This window comes from Chrysemys picta, chromosome 9, assembly GCF_011386835.1.
Source record: "Chrysemys picta bellii isolate R12L10 chromosome 9, ASM1138683v2, whole genome shotgun sequence".
NCBI lineage: Eukaryota > Metazoa > Chordata > Testudines > Emydidae > Chrysemys > Chrysemys picta.
Genome location: NC_088799.1, coordinates 98,225,968 through 98,248,912, shown reverse-complemented (window position 1 = coordinate 98,248,912; position 22,945 = coordinate 98,225,968). Strand labels below are relative to the sequence as shown.

General features: G+C 42.0%; 1 protein-coding gene across 9 annotated transcripts in view; it reads right to left on the bottom strand.

Moving 5' to 3' along the window:
* The window catches only part of ATP11C (ATPase phospholipid transporting 11C), a 117,991-nt gene that overhangs the window by 14,652 nt on the left and 80,394 nt on the right, over positions 1 to 22,945 (bottom strand). For all 9 annotated transcript variants that reach the window (XR_010590302.1, XM_065556717.1, XM_005294606.5 and 6 more), the window contains 15 exons: positions 22,769 to 22,930; positions 21,413 to 21,567; positions 20,414 to 20,485; positions 19,039 to 19,112; positions 16,325 to 16,428; positions 15,151 to 15,332; positions 13,104 to 13,367; positions 12,077 to 12,251; positions 10,512 to 10,614; positions 8,500 to 8,645; positions 7,967 to 8,026; positions 6,214 to 6,341; positions 3,302 to 3,437; positions 1,833 to 1,898; positions 346 to 449 (listed from right to left, as the gene is read on the bottom strand). Coding sequence is in view for 8 of the 9 variants with exons in the window: in XM_065556717.1 (XP_065412789.1) it covers positions 346 to 449; positions 1,833 to 1,898; positions 3,302 to 3,437; positions 6,214 to 6,341; positions 7,967 to 8,026; positions 8,500 to 8,645; positions 10,512 to 10,614; positions 12,077 to 12,251; positions 13,104 to 13,367; positions 15,151 to 15,332; positions 16,325 to 16,428; positions 19,039 to 19,112; positions 20,414 to 20,485; positions 21,413 to 21,567; positions 22,769 to 22,930 (1,931 nt within the window). In the remaining variant the exon portion in view is untranslated. The remainder of the gene's footprint in view (positions 1 to 345; positions 450 to 1,832; positions 1,899 to 3,301; positions 3,438 to 6,213; positions 6,342 to 7,966; positions 8,027 to 8,499; positions 8,646 to 10,511; positions 10,615 to 12,076; positions 12,252 to 13,103; positions 13,368 to 15,150; positions 15,333 to 16,324; positions 16,429 to 19,038; positions 19,113 to 20,413; positions 20,486 to 21,412; positions 21,568 to 22,768; positions 22,931 to 22,945) is intronic.

The window sequence follows — 22,945 nt, the reverse complement described above, 5'->3', positions numbered from 1 at the left end:
ACAAAAAACATCCCCAGCAGTTAGATATTACTGCAGTTGCCATGAAACAAAGAATAAGACAGTTTCACATTAACAGAAGTACCAACTTCAATCTCAGTCTGCTTCTTGATGATTTTCTTCCATGCAGTTTGCACTATTTGTTGTATATTAATCAGCATCTAATACTAAAACTATTTACTGATTTTAGGGATCTACCATTTTAGATTAACAACAGAACCCCCAATCCCTGGATTCCTGCAGTCCCATCACACCCATGAATTTGTCCGTCTCTTTCACACAATGCAAGCACTGCACATTCACCTAAAGACAAAACAAAAACATCACTGAAAGAAGAAAGATACTTGCCATATGATTCCTCCCCAAAAGAATGAGAAAAAGACATAAAAGGCTAAGGAGCCCCAAATCACAAAGTGGTTCATCCAGGTCCAGAATCGAGTATCTAACGCTAGCTATATAGGTGAAAACAACAAATGGAATAGTAGTTAGTTACAAAGTGTCTCCAGTGCCATTTATATCACAAATTTCCTTCACATGCAGTAGAGATTCTCCTTCCATTCATGTACCTGTCTAAATTCACTAGTCAATTGTCTCTTAGCAAAGGTTTGACAATGAGAATACTTGATTTGCACATTGGCACAACATCAACAAAAGACCTTCCCTGATGAGCTGTAAGTCATCACTGAAAGGCTTCACTGAAAAAGCTTGACACCACTCAATACTTCATCCGGGAAATGACTGTGTTGTGAGTATATTCTTCCCACACGCTCCACTTGCTATTCTGAACGATAGGTCAGAAAACTCTTGTAAGGTCTTTGGTGAAGGGGCTGCATCTTCTTATGTTCTAGTATTTGTAATGATGCCTGGGAATTCTGTGGGGAACAAACCGGGGACCGCTGGATCTAACAACATGATGCTTTCCTGCTTGAGGTAATGAACCAGCAGGCAGTAGCAGACTCAAAGCTCTATACATAATCTAACCCAGGGGTCGGCAACCTTTCAGAAGTGGTGTGCCGAGTCTTCATTTATTCACTCTCATTTAAGGTTTCGTGTGCCAGTCATACATTTTAATGTTTTTAGAAGGTCTCTTTCTATAAGTCTAGAATATATAACTAAACTATTGTTGTATGTAAAGTAAATACGTTTTTTAAAATGCTTAAGAAGCTTCATTTAAAATTAAATTAAAATGCAGAGCCCCCCGGATCGGTGGCCAGGACCCAGGCAGAGTGAGTGCCACTGAAAATCAGCTTGTGTGCCGCCTTTGGCATGCGTGCCATAGGTTGCCTACCCCTGATCTAACCACTACAAGGGGACAAAGACTGACCCTTTGCCAACGTAGGCTGTATATAACACACAGCTCACCGCACCCTGGATCCTTGGTAAGGCCTTTGGGATCTACTGCAATGCAAATTATTAAAATTATGATCTGGCAAGTGTATTTTTATGACAGAGCTCCAACTCATTGAAAAGCACTGGAGCCAAGACTGGGTAAAGAAAATTTTTCGGTTGTCCCTCTCTCCTTTCCTGAGCTGAAAACCCAAGAGGTGAAGGTAGGGAAGAAAAGGCAATAGACCAAATTCACAAGTACTAGGGGAGAGAACACACCCACACATGAAAAATCTAGATGAGACTATAAATTGTGAGAGCTACATTGTACGGTAAAGAAATGATGGACATTTTAAATATACAAAAGGATCAAAGATCCAAAACCCTACAGGAAATAAATGTCACTGATACATTCTAGCATAAAGTGTATAATTTTACACTACAGTACACACAATTTATTTCTGCTATAATCTTTCAATGGCATATTGAAAATAAAGGAAATTTCTAACCTTCAGAGTGACGGTGAACACTAATACAGTAAAAACAATAGTTCCAAAGGTCCAGTTCCCAAAAACCTGAAAAACACGTTAATCACCACATGTATCTCTTTGTCTTGTTGGAAAAACAAAACCAACTACACACTTAGTAACTACAATGGGTAAAATTCAATGGAGTGATTTATTTTAGAGTCAACTATACAAAGATATGCACCACCATATGCTCTTGTAAAGCTTGCTGTCCATTACAATACTCCTATGCCATGCAGTACCATACAAACAATTAACTTGTTGTGACAGTAACAAAATCTTCTACCGACATCCATGTTTATCAAGAATGTAAGTCACTTGGACCACCTGTATTTAGGGGATTTCCTCAGTTTGTGCTTTCTTATAACAGGGAAAGCATCACAGTAGCTGCACTTTTCGTGTAACTTTGTTCCATTTGCTGAACATACGGATTGATATTTTCAAACTAGAATATTCTGAGTTTGCTTGTTTGCAGATACTAGTGACTACGCACAACAGAGAAAAGCGGATACTGCATATTTATCCAAATGACGGCAATGAATGGGACAGATGCTTACCACAGGCTGTCAAGATCTGGATGCATACATTAAAACAGAAAGTGAAATGCAAAAGTTTTAAAAAATGCAAAAAAATTAAAGTTAATAGGAGCGAAAAAGGATTCAATCAAACATACATGGATATTATGATTAATTGCTGGTAGCAGTCCTTACAGTTCTAAGTAGTTACAAAACAAGACAAAGCCACATAGCTCGTTTTCAGAGTGTCACGCAGACTCAGCCTCTCAAATCATTTACATAGCATACTAGCGCAAATCAAATTCATTTGAACAGAACCAGAATGATTATAGAAAGCCACCCTTGAAGTACGTAAGGGTGTTGTAAACACAGTACAATGGGTTAATTGTGTTATAAAATGGACCTTATAAAACTTTTCCAAACATTCCATGCATACGTGTTTTATATCTACATGAAATCAACCCACATTTCAATAGCTTCTCTCCGAATATCAACTTTCGAAGTTTGGCAAGGTTAGGTGTCACTACAAACCAGAAGGTTTGAAGTTGATGGGCCTCATCCTGCTATCATTCTGCACACAGAACTCCCCCTAAAAGTTTTGTGTGAAGCCTAAGGTACGAGATTGTCTCATGGTTTTGACTGCAGTCACATTTGTATATGGGGTCGTTGTACCTAGACAACAGAACCATTTCTAAACGGTTTACATGGCAAGCTGGAAGAGGCTTCACATACAGAGAATAAAAAAAAAAAAAATCTTTCCTAATTTGGTTTACAGATCTCAAATTATTCCTGCTCTACTAAGGGGAACTCGTGACTACATCATAAGACAAGACTCTAGACACATTTCACTGACTGATACATACACATATTATACAAAGTGTACAGAAACACACACACACTAATATACTCAATGGGTTTATTTTTATTTTCTTTTACCTTTCCATTATCTTCTAATGTTGAATTTTGAAAAAGAAAGTAAACTCCATAGAAAAACACAAGTCCTTCAAAGGCGCCCAGAAAGGTCCAGTATAAGAAAGGCTTCCACTGTAACATGGCATTATCCGAAATTTTCCTGTCAAGAAACAGAGTGACAAGAAAAATCACTTTCACTTTTTCAGAGTCTTTCCACTCACTTCAATGGGGTTTGAACCAGGCCCTGCATTTTGGTGGTGAGATCCGTGCGACACAAAAGTAAATCCCTCACTATAGAGAGAGAGCACAAATGACGTCAGAAATCTATGACCGCTGTGGCTCAGGAGATTAATGCATTCCCCTTTCACTTCTAGAGAAGTAGCTTCAAATCCTGGCGCAGTCCAAGCGGAAGACAGCGGGTTGCATTATTGTTCTAGCCCTGTGTTTACCAAACTACTACACAACTTAGCACCTGTAAATTCCAGCAGCTCCATTTTAAAAGAGGACAGTAATAAAGGAGTCATTGCCATGATCAAATTAACTGCTTGCCCCTCTCCATTTGCTTCTGCCTACTCTGTATTTTTCAAAATGTAAATTTCTTCAAGTTCAGAAACATGAATCCTAGATATTGCGGAGCTAGCGCCTTTCCTTTGTTAAGGAAAATGCTCGGGCTGACAGTAACCTGCTGAACTGTTTGCAAAATGTACATGAAGATGGGGGGTTTTGCTGAATTTTCTGGGACGGGGTTAATTTAGATACAAGATCTGGCACTTAAACAACAGTAGTTACAGGCTCTGGGACACTTTCACAGAAGGCTCTGCTGATGATGTTGTAGAAATGAGCGCCCTCTGGTGGAATAGCTCAGGGTACCATTTCTTCTGTTCCTTCTTGTCCATTTCCAAAGGATCCCAGAACAATGCACATATACTAGGAATGGAGAGATACCAAGCATTGCAGGCTTTGATTGCTGCCATCTATAAGTAACGGTGGGTGGGCAGAAAAAAGCAGGTTCTCCCAAAATCTCTAGGAAGTATATACCCCTCATTCAAGAGAAGCTTTTATAGTCTTTTTATTTTATTATTATTGCTGGGATTTGGGGGTTAGCTAGAGCTAGGGGGGGAAAACAGCATCTAAGTGAAAAACAGCAACTTCCCCCCCTCTTCCCTTATAACTAAAAAGGGATTACTTCAATTTCCAGCAGGCTGGATTCTGCAAACAGCTGTGGCACTGAACTATAATTATAGTTTATAATACAGAGGCTTACTTAAGTCCAATTATGATGTGGCAAAGGCAATGCTATAATAAGCCGAAGGAGGAAGACGTTCTGTAATGTGTGTTTCTGAGACAAGGTTGTATCATAAACAGGGCTAACGCTTGGGGTCAGGAAAATCATCAGCGCTTCTTTCCTGCACATTTTGTTTGGTCTTTGCATTTATGTCCATTTAGTCAGCCACACATGCAAAGTCAGGAGGATTCAATTGGAGCCAGCGTCTTGTCAAATTCATTTGTTTTTCTTAGGCTCGCCTCCCTTTGTATTCTCACCATTCTCTAGCCAGCCAGGAGAGTGCATTTGCTACACAGGATTCAGCAAGAGTCTAAAAACATGCCGTGGTCTTTTGCCAAATGGAAGGAGGGTAGCAGAGGACATTTGAGTGCCCATTTCAAAAGCAGGCAAAGTCCATTGCATATGCTACCTTTTAGCTATCTAAGGCAGATTACATTCCGACTCCATACTAGTGCCTGGTGAATAGTGATAGCTGGCTCCTCTCTGGGCCAGGGCTCTTGGCTTGAACAGGTCACTGCTACCATGACAGATGCCAGCCATACAGCTTAATGCACTGCAGGAAGGTGCACCAATCCCACTGTGATAGACACAGTGTAAGAACCCAAACAGAAAAGAACGGAGCAACCCTGAATTTGTTTCACTGCTGGTGCTCTAAATGCGGATAGTAATCTCTACAGCTTACTTGCGGGCGTGGGCAACAGGAAAACTGGGATCAGTTGTGTGCTGCCAGTATGTTAATAAGAGAGTCCGAGAAAAAAGTGCCTCCTTTAGCTGGTGATAAAGGGATTGTGCCAGGTGTGTGTGTACACACCAGTGGCTAATGGGGCGGGAGAGAGGGAGAGAAGATTGGAGAATCTATACATTTGGTCTCCCATGAAAAAACATGCTCTCTGATAGCCTTTACTAGGTGGCAACCCCCCTGGAAAGAGAGACGTCTATTAAACAGCACTTTCCCCTAGCAATGTTTATACTTTGCTCTTGAAAGTTACTGTGGGACTCCTGATAGCACAGCACAGTCTTCAGCTTAAAGCCTTGTTGAGGGAAGTCTAGGGAGACATGGGAAGGATGAGGAATAAAGTTACACCAACTAAGGATCTAGCTCTCTGCATGCCAGACTCTCAGAAATATGCATCTCTTTGTAAGTGAGTGCATCTCTTCTCTCATCATGAGGACATGCCTTCCACCCTCCCATCACCTGCTCGCGTGTCACTAGCTGACTCAGGAATAATTCCCATTTTGTACAAGACACGGCAGTAGAGGGGCACGCTCCCTAACTTTCCCTTTCCCGCGGAAAGTGAAATTGCAGTCATGGCATGGCACACCTTTGCACGGATACGGCAATGAGCCACTGCCTTGTTTATTCACTGTAGCATTCTCCAATCTATAAAGCCCCCTTCAAAATGACTACAAATAAGCCATAGGACCTCAAAGTAGCACGCTAGTTCCAAGACTCCACTCAAGAGACAGAAGGACCTGAGCGTTTTCGCTACTCTTCCGTTCACTCCTGCCACTTCACAGAGGCGGGACCGGAGTGTCTGGAGATCAACAGTAGCAAACGCTGCAAAATTAATCTTACTAACAAGCCTTAATCTCTGCTAGAAAGTTAACGGCAAGAGCCTGGTGGGAACTTGCAAAACCCTTTGTTACTTACATATACAATCTTGGATCTGAGGTCAGAGTTTCAATGTTAATATGCTGCTCCAGTAGACTGTAGGCCAGGATAGGTAGTGACGTGAAGCAGATGTTGTACATTGTAAGGTAAGCAGCATCATATAGAGGCTTAAAAACAGCAGAAGGGGGTGAATAATATTTATAGAAAAGTCCCCGTTTACTTTAAAACTTTTCCCCTAAAAAGATAAAAAGCTTTCCTATTCTTACCCTCCACACACACAGGACAGTTCATATTCTTGTCAAAGCAACAAACAAATGACTAATTTAGCCCAATTCATGCTTGGGGGCAACGGAGTTAAAGGCAAGTTGTAGTTGCCTTTACCACTGTTACAGTTTAATGACAAAAGTCCTGTTTCTGCCCAAACTGAAGTGAAAGGGCAAATTTCCAGCAAGCTCGATGGCTGCTGGATCAAGCCCAATGATACTTTCAGATTCCAAATTTAAAATGAGGTTCCTTCTGTTAATCAAACACCCGCCCTGCAGTCTCATTTTGCATCTTTAATATGGGAGCTGGTAAGTCTAGTGTAAAAGCAACTCGAAAAGAAGTCTAAGAGTGATGTGGTTGAGTATTACCAAGAAGCAGGGATCTCAAAAAGACCAGTGGCTGAATTTCGATCAATGTAATACAGTCTTTCAGCCACTTTCATTATGTTCCCAGTCTTTTTGCTCAGGTTCAATGGGGGCCACTGGAAAGTTGAGCTTGCGAGCATACATGGGAGGCTTTGTCAGTCAGGCAAGCCTTTTTAGGTTGTAATTAAAGAGCAGTTGAGCCCATGGGATTAACAAGTTGAAGTGGCCTGTTTAAAATCTTGGACTCATTGTTTTAGGTGTGCAGCATGGGAAGGTAGGAGGCAAAGTGATTTTAGAGCAGTCACTTCCTACCTTGTCAACAGCTGCTCTCTTGTTTGGATTCTAATTAATACAGTTGAGACCTCCTAGACCACTTTAACAAACACACATGTTCTGTCCTCGGCACCTGCTCTCTGAAAGATTCCTTGTTAGACAGGGACTACAGCCAAGAAAAGCCTCTTTTTGTTTCAATGGAAGTCATTTTCCAATTGCCTGAATGGTTTTGCTCTTCCTTCTGATTGCTCCTGGGGCAACCCAGAGACAACAAACAAATCCACAAATGAGCACAGGAACCCAAAACTGTTGTTCCAAGACCTTTTTGTTTTAATGGCCACATCATCCCACCTGTCACAAAGTTCTACACAGCTGGGCACAAAGTTCTACACAGCTGAGGCACTCATTTGGACTAGGTCGAATATAGGTTCATTGTTTTATTTGGGACAGATCCTCAACGGGTTCATTATTTTAAAGCTTATTGTTAAGGAATAAGCTCCTCCACCTAGTCCTGTGAGAGACATTTTTAGTACAAGGAGATACAATAGTGTGGCTTTGTTCTTTTATAAAACAGAGGAAGGGATATCAACATGAGTTAATAGCAAGACTTTCTAAAAACATTCTCTTGTTACTTTTGGAAAATGCCCCTCTGTGCATGGTGGGAAGAAAGGGAAAACAGTTTGGAACTTCTTTTTTTTTTTAAAGTTATACCGCAAATATTTAACGTTCCAAATCTGTTGCTTAGCAATTAGATTACAGTTTCCATTAAGTGGCATCTTTGATAAAGTTAGTTGGAGAGCATGCAGGATAACAAAACCAAATCTCGACTATGGAACTTCACTTTCTGACAGTTTAGAGCGTGTTTTTATCAACTTGTTATTGGAACATACCTGTTGCGAGAATCCACAGAAGAACTGGTATAAAAATTGTGGTAAAATGAAGCAAAGGTTCTAGAAAAATTAGAGACCGATTTTAGTAGAGAAGCATCTTGTGTTCTTAAGAGCGGTTTGATTTTTAAATATAAATCTGAATTATGCTTCACATTTACTGTATTATCATATAGAAAACATTTAGGGCTAAAAATCTGGCTATGAAACATGAAGCTAATGCTAGCTGAATTGTAAACTCTTTGGACCATCTTTTTGTTGCTATGGAAAGACAAACAATCCAGCTTTAATATTTACACTGGGCACTGGAACAAGCCCTACAGCAGAAGATTAACACACGGATTGTGTACAACCCGTAACAGTAAGACATCTATTACTAACTATACTACTAATGATATATACTTTTAAAACTACAAAGAAAAATGAACTACAAAAAAAGGATTACGAACAAACTCTAGTGGACTTTGTCAATATTAAAGGGGGAAAATGCCTGAATAGTGTTCAATGACATTTGTTAGTTGAATGTAAATTCTTACCTTATAGAAGAAATACTGTACAAGGTGTGCTATTCTCACGTAATATAAATGCCCATGTGCTAGTAGCAGTTTTCTTAAATGCTTAAACCTTGGAACAGCATAGTCACTGTTTCTTGCTGCCTGACGACCTTCTTTGCCCTTTATACCTGAATGGCACATAAATACGGTGAGCGATTTACAGGGTGCTGGAATTTAGATTCAGACCAGCCACTAGATTTGCCAACACAGTTTAACCTTCCAAGCTACAATAAATATATAAAAAAGACTTGCCGATTTATGAAGGAAGCACTTGTCACCTCCCCAAGGATCCCAATGTGCTAGGCAGACTGCCATTCAAAACAACAGTGCCATTCTGGGGCGGAGAGCCCCAGACAGCTAAACTAGGAAGCAAAATCCTAACACTCCATGGGATCATTACTGTCCTTCATAACAATAAGGTCTGTTGTTTTGAGGTTCACATCCAGCAGGTCCTAACAAAATAAACTGCAAGGAATGCAGTTTATCAAACAGTTAAAGAGTGGGAGTTGAGTTTTGCCTGCATCCTTGCCAGCCCGTAAACACGTAGTTCCATGCATTCTAGTTATTTCACTGCAGATACTTAGAATACTAAGCCATCCCCCCTTCTATAGCTGAGCTCAAGACAGTGCTAATCCAATTACGTTTTCAGGCCCAAAGCTAGCAATGATGAGAAGAGTAGAGAAACATTTGGTTTAACCTGGTGCCCAGTCCTGTTTCCATTGCCATCAACAGCAAATCTCCATTGATTTCAATGGGAACAGAACTAGGCTTGAGTGGGATACAACAGGAAAAGCCAGAGGAAGGCGCAAGAAAGCGGGAATGAACAGATATTATCTCACACCTTCATCGCTTTGACTGCTACATTCCCTCCTTGCAACAACCGGACATTGAAATTGAGCTCATTTTATACTGATTGCCAAATTGATGTGAAAGCATTATTTTCCCCCTTAAATCTGCTGTATGACAAAGTGATCCATGCAATTTGCATGACCCCTGAATTGGGCCCTGTATTTTCTGAATGGAAAATGTAGCTTATTTACTTATGAATCGGCATCTTGCTTTAAATAAAAGTTCCCCATATACCTTGAGAAAGAGGCAAATATTTTCTTAGGGAGAAATCCTGATTATTTTGAAGTCAATGGCAAAAGTCCCATTGTCTCTAATGGGCCAAGAATTTAACCCTTAGCATTCAGAAATAGTTATTATATTTTACTACTATTTTAAAATCCTGTAATCTAAACCCTTAAGAACTGATTTCTCGTTTTGCGAACACGGTTCAGGCAGAACATGTTAAAAACCTTTTATTGCACAACTCTCTCATATTTCCAGCAGTGGGAAACTGGACAGGCACTCCCTGTTACCACAAGTTAGCAAATCCCTGTGTGCTGCACTGAGAGTGTAGAGCCATGTGGTTAAAGACAGTGCATCAAGGATCTAGTGTTAATGCTTCATGGGTCTGATTTGGCTCCTGCTTTATTCAGAGGAAGTTTTGTCGTTGACTGTAATGGGAGCAAGGTCAGGCCATGCCCTGTGAAAGCAAAGGTGTTCACTGACCATCTCCCTCAACTGACCAATAAATAGGCAAGTCTTCAAGCTAAACAGACTGGGGCAAAGTGTTCAGAAGTGCCTATGGTATATTTACCATATATCAAGTAAAGAAACCATCAGCTTCTACATTTCCATACATTATTTCCCAACTTCAAGGCTTAAAGGACATAGTACATTCTATTTATTTTGTATTTTACTTATTTTCTTCTCATGAGGAGGCAGCGTGGCCTAGTGGAAAGGGACTCCAGAGACCTGGGGTCTATTCCCAGCTCTGCCATTGGCCTGCTAGGTGACCTTGGGCAAGTCACATCCTTTCTCTGTGCCTCAGTTTCCCCATCTGTAAAAAGGGGCTAATGATACTGACCTCCTTTGTGAAGCGCTTTGAGAGCTATTGATGGAAAGAGTTGTACTAGACTGAGGTATTAGGATTTCCACACATTTCTCACCTATTCCGACATGTGCTTCCAAGATCATGCTAACATCGTTGGCACCGTCACCTATTGATAGTGTTATTGGATTGCCCTTGGTGTTTTTCACCATTCTAACGATCTACAAAAATTAAAATACACAACAGGTCAGCAGAAATGTCCAAATGTCAATTGTTCTTTCAAGCATTCTTGAGTAACTCAGCACATACAGTACTGGCCAGGAGACAACAGACTCACACGTTTTTTTCTGGCTGACAAAAAGTAAATCAGGTCGGCTTTTCAACAAAGTGATTCAAACTAATTCACACAGGGTTGAGATTCAGTGCAGCCTTCATTTTAAATCCTGCGAGGATTTTCTAGTTGTCCTAAAAGCCCACCCAACTAGATCCAATTCCAGTTAACACAATCAAACTGCGGCCACGCGAACTGCAGCGGGTCTATTTTTTAACTCTTTTCTCTTTTAAGCCGTTTAAGATCGAGGCCTGAAATAATCCCACTGAGGCCAATGGGAGTTTTATCATGGTCATCACCAAGAGCTAGCACTGGAATTAATGTTGTAGAGCTGAAATGCCGGGATATAAATCAGCGGTACCCTTCCTTCCATTCCAAATGTCAGACTCTGCCCCCAGTTACAAGGATGCAACTCCCATGTGTTTCATGTGACACATCCTATGTACCTAGAGCAGTGCAGGAAATACATTGTTTATGGCCTTTTCGATACTATCAGTTGTTGCGGAAAAGTCATAAAATCCTGTTTTCAGAGCTTGGAATGGAATTAAATAGATCAATCAGTCTGTCCCTTTATTTATAGGTGAGTTGAACTTCAAAGTGCTTGTAAAAATAGTTCCAGGAAACCTCTATGAAAGACAAGACTGTGACACAAATACACCAACGCACGGAAAAGGCTCCTACACAGCCAAAAAATAAAATAAAAAAGAGTCAGATGAGTGAATTTTGTTAAATTTCGTGGTTCAGGAGACAGTCTGTTAAATCAAAGTCATCAGAGGGTTTATAATAGACTTGCTGAAATACCTCTGGTAGCATCTGTCCTTTGGAAAAGGAAATTAGATAGAACTTGCTGAAGGTCCAGTTGCATGGTACATGTTTTTCATACTTACATGATTTTCCCTTTTATTTTATTTTATTTTTTTTAAATTAAGAGGTTTTACTTGTCTACATCAAGACAGCTTCACTTTAAGGTACAGAACAATTGTTTCTCACATGCAGAGTAACCACTTAGCCTTGTTTCTGGTGGGAATCTTTTGCATCTAGAGGAAATACATTCTGGAGCATTGTCTGTGCTTAGGTATTGGAAGACAGCCGCTGCCCCAGCTTGCAGCCGGTCCAGGGGCCAAGTTATACACTGACTTCTAGCCCATGCAACATGTGTCCAGCACCTCTGAAAAAAAAAATCAAACCACCGTGTATAGATGCCTAAATATGGATTTTGGAGCCCCTCTGTACACATGGAGATTGGAAAGTTTGGAGTAGTTGTTTTAGCTACTGCAGTGTGCTGCAAGTAACACTCAAAACAGCCTGTAGCTGCTGCAAAATGACCCTATCAGTGTACCGACAGCACCTACCTGGGCTTTCTGCAAAGGAGCCATCCGACAACATAGAACCGCAGTACACTTCAGGCAAATCTGTAGGAAAATGCTTTTGTAGTTACTGGAACTGGAATCCTGGGAAGGATTGAATATCAACGACAGTGTCGAGCCGTCTATAATCAGTCCATATTCTTGGCTCACTGTCCAGCTCCTAGAATATAAACAGAAAAAGATGACTTGAAAGTCTGAGCCTTAAGTTTCTAAGAAATCAATTTAGTCATTTCTGTGTTATCTGGGCAACAAAGAAATGGTTTCTAAACGAAAGTAACAAAGAGTCCTGTGGCACCTTATAGACTAACAGACGTATTGGAGCATAAGCTTTCGTGGGTGAATACCCACTTCGTCAGATGCATGCACCCATGATGAAGTAAGCTTATGCTCCAATACGTCTGCTAGTCTATAAGGTGCCACAGGACTCTGTCACTTTTTACAGATCCAGACTAACCCAGCTACCCCCAATACTTTCTAAACGAAAACAGGTCTGGTTGCCAGAGGTGAGTGTGCGTGTGTCAGTGGGCATGCGCTCAGCGTGTGTGAATGTGTGCGTGCTCAGCGTGCATGAGTGTGAGCGTGCATGAGTGTGCATGTGCGTGCACATGCTCAGCGTGCGTGAGTGTGTGTGTGCTCAGCGTGCATAAGTGTGTGTGTGTGCACATGCGTGTGTGCTCAATGTGTGTGAATGTGCGTGTGCTCGGCGTGCGCGAGTGCTCAATTAACTCAAACAGCTTGGATATAAAAGGAATAACAGGGCATGCCCAAGTACTGCACAGTTATGTTTGCAAAATAGGAAAGCAGGGGACTGTTTATAGGCAGAGAGGCTCCAATCCTGCAATGTGATTCAGGTGGGGGACACTCATCCCCACAAGCAGTCCCCCTGAAATCCAGAGCTCTTCCCCTGCATACATGGAATTGCAGGACCGAAGCGAAATCATTTCCCTTCCTTTTAAGCATCTTCACCGAGGGCAGTTATCCAGACACAAACTGCCCACATGCTCTCTCGCACCTTTTAAGTTTTCCGCTATTTTTGGGGAAATCCGGCAGCAGCTTTTTATGATACTCTAGCAACAGCTCGTGTAATCGATCCTCTTTCCTGTCGCTGTCTCCCATCGTTTTTGTGGTCAGCTCCAGTAATTCAGTGTTTGTCTGGAAGAGCCTGGAGGCATAGCAGGTGGATTTTGCAGTTTCCATCTTGTCCCCAGTAAGCACCCAGACCTTCATTCCTGCTGTTTGCAGGGCCTCGATGGTTTCCGCAGCGTGTTCCTGCAGTCTGTACATTGAGGCAATACATTAGCCATCTCATTTACCTTAAAAATACCATTTCCCCTCAGAAGTCATGGAGAATGATTCGTGCATGTTACAATGTTCGGGAGGATCTAGGTCTAAATACCATCAGCCTTTACTGCCTCAGATAAATGACCTAGAGACGGCAGCAGACAAACCACCCTAGCTACTAGAGGGGGACAAAAGTGCCACATTACAGGAGTGTGGCTTATAGATTGCTAAGAATTTCCACTGGGAGCAAATAAACCCACATACTATTTACCAAAGAATGACTTGTGTACCAACCGGGACATCTCTAGCTGAAACCAGCATAGTACTTTGCCAGCGTACGTTAATACCACCAGTGCTATGTATCACGCTTTGCACATGGCTGAATAAAATAACCCACCCAGCAAGGCAGCTTTCAGATGAACTTTAAACTGAAAGAAGTCTGACTATATTGAACAAATTCCTACAGGAAAGTAGATGGGAGTTTTGTGGCAGAGTGTGGGGTAAAGTCAGATGGGTGGTTAGTCCCAGGAAGGGCTTCAGGAACGGGTCCAATAACAATACCTTTCACTTAATTAACCCTATTTATTTTAGCCAACGTTAACCATTTAATCCACAAAAGCTCTTTAGGCTGACAGATTTTCTCTTTTTACATTCAGGAAAGACGAGGCAAAGATGTTAAATTATTTGCTCTAGGTCACAGAGGTTACATCTATATGGCAACCCCCCCCCCCCAACCCCCTCTCCAAAAAAACAAAACAAAACAAAAAAAAAAACCAGGCAGTGAGTCTCAGAGCATGGGGAAGGGAGCGGGTTTCAGACCCAGAGCTCCAGCTAAAGCCCAAATGTCTACACAGCTATTTTTAACACCATAGCACAAGCCCGACTAGTCTCGGGGTAGGTCCACACTACCCGCCCGATTTGGCGGGTAGAGATCTATCTTCTGGGATCGATTTATCGCGTCTCATCTGGACGCGATAAATTGATCCCAGAAGCGCTCCCCCGTCGACTGCGGAACTCCTGCTCGCCGAGAGGAGAAAGCGCTGTTGACGGGGGAGCTTGCCTGCGCCGCGTGGACCCGTAGTAAGTAAACTTACTTCGATCTAGGAAACGTCGACTTCAGCTACACTATTCTCGTAGCTGAAGTTGCGTTTCCTAGATCGATCCCCCGCCCCAGTGTGGACCAGCCCTCAGACTCACAAGATGTGCTGCCCTGAGGGGTTTTTTGCCGTGTAGGCGTGTCCAGAGGGATTTAGCGGTAGAGCCAGGATTGCAATGTAGTGCTCCATTCAGTCACTTCACCCAACTCTTTGACTAGCACCATAAAACGCAGAGTGAAAAATAAACGACAGCCTAATTTACACATATAGTTACTGCGACCGCACCTGAATTGGTATGAGTTTGGTACATAAATTAGGGGCACAATGCTGCATGCGTTTCTGAAAACGTAGGATTTATCGATTAAAATGTTAAGAGTACTTACTGTTTAAACCAGTATATTTTTAGCAAATAGGCAATTGGTTGTGGGACGTGCCATGAAATAATTGCTTTAGACATTCTGGCGTCTTCTTAGGATCAGCCCACAGCTTTCAATAAGCACCATGGTGGACTGTCACGGCACAGACTACTGCTCAATGGTCTCACGTTGGTCATTCACCCACCCTTCCCTCATTGTCCTGAAATTACTCTCAGGGTAATTTCAGACCGAGGGAGATAAAGGCTACGCCATTCTGAACAGCTACGGCATTCATATTTCATCTGCTTGCTTGCCACCATCTTACCTGTCTTCCACAGCAGTAGCCCCTATCAAATGCATGTCGGTCTCTATGACATCAAAAATCCTGGCCATCTTTTCTTCTCTGTCCTGTAGAGCCATTTTCGCTTCATTGAGCTGTTCATCCATTTTTTTATAGTCCTCTTGAGTTAGTTCTTTGAAGGCCACACAAAGAGTTCGATATCCATCCTTGAAACAAAGAAGTGGATATGTGCACTAAAGAACACCTTTTAAACAGCCCCTACCTTAGAATTTTTACTTTCTGTTTCTATAGGTCACTCAGTGCCTGCAAAGATTGGGTCCAATGTTAGAAGTGATTCTACATCTTAAGGACCATTTCCTCTTTGTTTATATATTAATCTCCACACACGGCAAACCTTGGACATGGAATATTACAATATGTATTATAAGCTGTGGAATTGAGCATCTTTAGCAGTAATAAGGTCACGAGAAATACGGAATTGTAAAACAAGGCATTGCAGTATAAGAAGAAGAGGACCAACCAGAAGAGATAAGAACGAATACTAGGGCTTGTCTACACTACCCGCCAGATCGGGTCTTGTATAGACGCGATGAATCAACCACTGAGTGCTCTTCCGTCGACTCCAGTACTCCAACAGAGTGCAAGCAGAGTCGATGGGAGAGCCTAAGTTATCGATTTACCGCAATGAAGACACCGTGGTAAGTAGATCCAAGTAAGTCAACTTCAGCTACGCTATTCATGTAGCTGAAGTTGCATATCTTAGATCGACTGCGCGGTAGTGTAGACAAGCCCCTAGCTTCAGCACATTCAGAACTACCTATAAACCTCTTTTCTCAATATAGCTCAATTTAGATAAATGCTTCTCAAAACAGCACACACACAAAACAAAACTAGAAACTGATTCAAGGATTTCTCTACAAGGCTAGAAAGGAAAAAAAAGACAGAAAATGTTATTGTTATTGCTGTTTTTAACTCCTTGGGAGATGATCAGATCCTACAGGAATCAGGATCGAATAAGTAGATCTGAAGTTAAATAAAGTTGGAAGCCAGAAGAACAGAAAAGGAAACAAGTCAGACATGGACTTCAAAACAACAAGAACTAAAGCTCACATTTTCCTCAACCCAAGGTCAGAGCTTTATCTTCGGAGAAAGGCTTCCCTTCCAACAAGCACAAACCTAGTTTCGTGTACACGCTTACCATTGCGTTACGTTCTACATGCACTTTAGTTTGTTGTATTTCATCTTGTTGCACCCTTGGAAAAACAGAAGAGTCTGCTCCTTTACAGAAGAGGAGGAACTTGCCTAAAACAGAATTAAAAAGAAGATTGAAGCATTCAAAATGTGTAGCGAGATTTAAAGACCATTGTCTTCAATGTGCCGTAAACTTAGCTGGAAAGAAGACATATGGCAAGATTGTAGATGGAGCTGTTACAGGCAGGGCTGGTAATGCCTGGTAACCCTATCAAGGTTGCCACCTATTATTAAGGACGACAAGCCCCAGTATAAGACCATGCTTTCAGCTGCTTATAACTTTTCCAAACGCTATCCGTTTGGGTTGCAGTTTTCCAGGCGGTGGATGTCTGCTGAATTTTTTGAATATTTCAGCCATTTCTGAGAACGAACGCTCTAGTGCCTTGGGAACAGAATCTTTCCCCAAAGATTCTTTTTGCGCTGGGCGCACTTCCCCCTGGAGCTGAGCATCACCACCTTCCTTGCCATTGCAGCTCTCTGCTGCTGTGGGCCATGCCAGGTACCAGCAGTGAGAGCAGGGAACCCCATCTTTCTGATGCTCTCAAAGCCCCCCCTTGCTGGATCTAGGCAGCATGGAGGAGTAAGCTGCCTATTTGAATGCAGAGGGGACAAGAGCCAACGGCGTGGTGGGGAAAGGGAATGGGACAAATTAGGTCACCTTAATTCGGCCCTCTTGTGCGTATGCATTATGATACAGCCTTTAATTATAGGATCACGTATTTTTTCCACAGGACCCCATCTGTATTCAGTGCATGGGACCCTACTATGGGGATGAATCAGGGCTGTGTAGTGAAGGAGGCTATTGTTTGTAGGTTCCCTGTTTCATTTGTTGCAGCAGCTGGAAGGTGTGCGACTGAGACAAGGGACTGCAGGAAGAGACAAGAAGGTCTCATGGTTAAGGAGCTTTAACAGTGCCCTGGGGAACTGGGCTCTACCCCGCCTCTGCCATCGTCCTAGGTGACACTAAACAAGTCACTTAAACCAAGGTTTTCACAGGTGGTCACAAATTATGTGTTGCTTATTTCCTAGATGCTCAATCTGAGATCCTTGCGCTTGATTTGTAGAAGAGCTGAGAACTCACAGCTGCAACTGAAACTAATGGGAGCCGGGCTTTGAACATATAATGTGCTATAGAATGCTAAGTGTTCTGAAAAATGAGGCCCAATGCATTTCAAATCGGGCACCCAAAATTATTGGACACTTTTGACCATATTCTCTGTGCCTCAGCCCCCGCAGCTGTAAAATGGGCTTAATATATCCCCTCATCTCACAGGGGTGTCGTGAGAATAAATTCATTAATATTTGCGAAGCACTCAGGTACTCAGCGATGAGCACCATAGAAAAGCCCATGAGGAAATTATTAATTCTGTATTCACTCATACTGGGTCAATCAATTACAATTCTGAAAAATAAACAGGGGCAAAAATAGATGCATCCACTCATAAGAATATCCAATTACAGTGGTTTATATTAGAGATTCTTTCTAAATACTTCAATTCAGCATCTTATAAACTGTTTGGAACGTATTCTTTTAGATCCTGCCATCTATCAGCTGTTTCAAATGGATTACAGTATGCCACATCCTATGTACTCAGGTCTCTGAGTTGTGGTGTGGGCGGATGCATGCACATATATTATAAAGAGAAGATATTAACAGCTCTGAGGACACATTTCTATGGCCTAGCAAGTCAAATCAGTTCCCAATTATTCCTTGAATTATTTAGTTGCCACACAAATACACTGCAACAAATTCATGCCTGGTGTAACATCACTGAAATCAGGGTTACACAAGGGCTAGATTTGGTCCATCACATCAATGGGCATACGGATTGAAAGTCTTAACCAAGTTAGCATGCGTGGCAAGCAAACCACACTTCTAAATGAAAGAGCTGTCATTCGTAATTATTCTTCCCCTAAAGTGATCAAAGCTATGCCATAGCTCCTAAAAACCAGCACAACTTCAGCTTAAAATAAAAAGCTGGTGGAGTTAGAATGTAGAAAAGCATCTGGAGCCACCAATTTCTAATTCTTTGGGCACTTTTAGATCTCTAAAAACATTTTTCTTTTACATGACCAATTGGATCATTTTTCAAATCCATAAAAGAAAAGAAAAAAGTGTCCTTCCTAGCTCAGATCCCTTGGTTGGGCTCAAATATGGCACAAAATTGTATGGTCATGTTACCAGGGAAATGCTGGCAAATGCCATATTCCAACAACACTGACATCTTTTTTATAGAGCATCAGAAGCATGTCAGAAAAACCGCCTCACTAGGACTCTGCCGTGGGCTTTCCTGAAGTGTTAGCTTGGGCATGCACAGTAAAGGTCTATCAGAAATATGACCACTGATCTCATTATCACACTTCAAGGGCCAAGTTCTCACGGGCAGGTGCCTCTAAGCTTGTAAAATATGCACCAGTGCAGTGGGTGCATGTACAAATCAATGAAAAGCACATGCCGTTACCAGATTTGCACGTGCAAATGAGAGATTTTTGGACACTCGGGTGGCGTGCAAGTGAATTTTGCAGGTGAGGCTAAGGCCCATGAAATGTAACAGGTTAGCTTTTCTGTGTTGCAATGCGAGATCTTTAATACATTTGCAGTACAAGAGTAAATGCAGACATAGATTTGATCCACAGTGGTACCCACTGTTTTAACAATACCTGTACTGGTTTTCACAATAACACTCATCCGGCGGCGGACAGGATCAAAGTTTAGTACATGAAGAAGCTGATACCTTTCAAAAGGAAAGAACAGAACTTAGAAATTTGAGAAAAAAAAATTAAAAATGATATTCAGTAGACGGTTGTAAGACATAAGAACATACTAAGAATGAACTGCAGAACTCTCTCTATGCTAGATTGCAAGTATCAGGTGCCAGCTGTTAAAGATATAGTATAGGAATTCAAGCTACAAGTCATTTATACATGACAGGTGAACAATGCCCACTACCATCATGAAGAGTCATGTGATTAGACAGAGAGCAACACAACTGCTGGAGCATTTCAGGGAAAGCAGGGCTGAGTTAGCGTTTGCCTGAAAGGAATGCACATGGACATGTTATTTTCATTTTCTTGAAGATAAACCAAGCGCCACTCCAAGATACTTGTCAATTTAACAAAGCTGCTCCACATGCATTCACAGAGTTTGGAGATTCCCTGTAGTAATTGTTTATGGGCCATTTCCTTGATGCAAGGGTGATGTGAACAAGCAAGATGTAGGCTTGGTACATCGCATCATGCTTGGCTGCGGCTCTGAGGTATGTGGCTGGCAACCACACAGCACCAGGTTGGCTGGAAGTGGGAGAAACTAGTTAGGACCTTCCTGAGCCAGCTGACTGGTCAGAGGCTGAAGGTCCTGACTGGACTACCCAGCTGTCAATCAGGGCAAGCAGCCTAACAGGTTGGTTGAGCAGCAAATAGGAACTCCGCATCCTCCCTTTCTATGGAGATGAAGAGAAGTTTGAAATTAAACTTGCTAATAAGACAAGATCTAGGAGGGCAGCCGGACCAGGTATTCTATCCTTCAAGTGGTATATATCCCTTGGGGTTTACAGGAGCAGTTGCCGCAGTGTAAGGCCGAATTATTTTCAGTCCAAGAAGGGGTTCGGGTTGGAGCAGGTTTACGCAAAGGTTCAACTTTGTATGGTTGAGGCTTATAGTAGCAACAGCTCTCATACATTCAACACCTAGGAGGTTATCACAACAATCCACAGACCCAAGAGAGTTTCCAGGTTTCAAACCATGGTGCAGGATATGGTCAAAGCACCTTGTTTTAGGCTTTGATTGATTTGTAATTCAGCAAAAGCGGCAACCAATTTAATCTTTCAGCCAATTCTTTGCTGCCAGGTGCTCTGTAATTCGGACCGGCTCTCATGCAGAGCAGTTATCAGTCTGACACAGCCTGTTACGTTGTTTCCACCCTGCAGCATTTACCATTTTTCCTGAGTTTAATCAAAACCACGTGCAAGTTGGCACTTGGCAGGGAATGTTCAGTTAGCGTGAGCAATATTCCTCACCACAATGCAGCTGCGCTTACTTTTCGATTTCATTCTTTTGGTTTTGTACTTTCATGCAACCAGCTTCATGTCCTAGAAAAGTGAAACCATACCTGTCAACAAACAAGAGGACAGAAAGACATTGAAAACACTGTTACGGAATTTACATTTGTAACATTCTCATTTTCATTTCCGTATTCTGAAACATGATCTGGGCTACAGCATCCAGTCCATGTATTTCAGTAGTTCACCAGGCTATTCTCTGCATTTCCCGATTTCTACAATCTTAAAGAGAGGTGGATCATATCCTAGAAAACTCTGAGGTCTCTATAGGCCATGTGACTTAACACACGTGCATACTGTGTTACATTCATGGCAAAAATAGATCTGCTTGGTCTGCTATTATGCCTTCAAATAGTAATAAGATAATGCAAGTACATCAGAAAGGGCTAACAAAGGTGGCCTTCATGGGGCTGCTTTGTCTCCTTAGAGTTTTTTGCCACTGCACAAAAAGAAAGTAATTTTGCGTTGATACACATGCAGTACTCATTGACTGCGTCGTCTACAATGCAGCAGAACCCGCCAACGTCCCAGGGAACTTGGATACAGTACGGCTCTGTTTAATCAAGCGACTTGGGACACCATTCTACTTAAGAGAAGCCCCAAAATACACTGTGATGTCCAAGTTCTGATTACCAAGCCTTTGCTTATTGTGAAGTTGTTCAGTAAAGGCAAAAATATTGATTAAGCACAACTCTGCTATGGGCCTGATCCAAAACCCACTGAGGAACAAAACTCATTCCACCCATGGAAAGACTCCTGTTGACTCCCGTGGGCTCTGGACCAGGCCAGACAAGAGTTTTTCCCATTGTGCTTTCTACACTCTACAGTCCTCCTTGTCAATTACTGACTTATGAACATTTTATTATGAAAAACTCATAGGGCAACTTTTGGGTTCCATTAAGTCGCACTCAACGGCACAAGTTAGTTACAAGAGTAAGAAAAACCTTTAGTTCTGAAAACAGACTCAACGCCCTTACTTTTTGGCGCCTTTTACCAAAGCTATTTCATCTGGTGAAGAGGCGATATAGGTACTGCGCTCCTGGTTTACTATCAATCCATCAACGTTGTCTCCTTCTTTGATTTGAACTGTATGGCACAGACACAAAGCACGGAGGAACAGCTCTTCTCGACACTAAGCAGAGTCAAAATACAGGAAATGAGTTAGTTACCAGCTTCTTTTCCTGCCCGGGGTACCAGACAGGATTAATTTTTAGTGAAAAGTAAAAATAACTATTATTCTAGTTAAGCTGCTGAATCGTAACTTCTGGGATTTGGTCAGAATTACCAATCTTTTAGGTTGGACTATTCAAAGGAACCAATGTAAGTTCGGCACCCGAATTCTAACTCTGTTAGCCACCTTTGAAACATCTCACCCTTAAATGGGAACTTCATTTACATGGTGTCTTTCATCCCACAGTACTTTGAAAATGTACCTGCATATACCACCACTGAATTGCCTCAGAGATGGAGAGTAGCAACCAAACAGCACAAGAGCTGACGGAAGGGGAAACTGAGCCAACGACACTGATGCAAAGCCCTACTCTTGCAAAACATGGCAGATATCTTTAATGGCCCCATAATCAGAAAGGAGCTGTGTTCAAACGTAACGGAGCACTAATTCATTTTAGCAGGATGCAGGGGTAAATGAAGATCAAACAAGGCAGAAAATAAAAATCAGCACTCTGGTTCAATCGTTTATTTTATTGCAATACGTGCAATGCTTCTAGTTCTCTGCTGTGATGCCACTTTAGCAAAGCAGCTGAACACTTCTGCTACAACTCTATTTAGCGTGGTCTTGATTAGACAAAGGATGGGATCGATTCCTGAAAATGGATATGTGCTCTCCCCTGCGCTTGACATTACTGCTACACAAACTCAAGGTACAGTGTCCAAGAGTAATAGCTAAAGAAAGAACCTAAACCAAACTCTCAGATCCAAACCCTCCTGAACTTGGGAGATGGAAGAGATTGGACAGAGGAAGCCAGATTTTCAAAGTGTCTCTAAGGGGCTGAACCCAAACGTGGGTTCTGAACACTGCCAAACTTAGAGGTGTTCAAAATCGGTGTCTGAATTTTTACACTTGTGCCCAGCTCTAGTTATTGTGATAGCTCAGTGGTTTGAGCATTGGCCTGTTAAACCCAGGGTTGTGAGTTAAATCCTTGAGGGGGCAAAAATCTGTCTGGGGATTGGTCCTGCTTTGAGCAGCGGGTTGGACTAGATGATCTCCTGAGGTCCCTTCCAACCCTGACATTCTATGATTTAAAAAAAAAAAAAAAAAAAAAAAAATTGGAGCCGACAGTGAAAATATAGAAGTTACCGAAGCCCAGTTCTACCTTTTCTGCTTTCCCATAATATTTCAAAGGTCCGTCCGTGTGAGAGAACCCATCCACCTCTGAAATGCCCTCTTTGTACTTGTGTCCATCTATGCAGCACTCAATGAACTTCATGCTGTTTTCAGTCAGGGTTCCAGTTTTGTCTGTGAACACATACTCGACCTAAAAGAAAGGGAG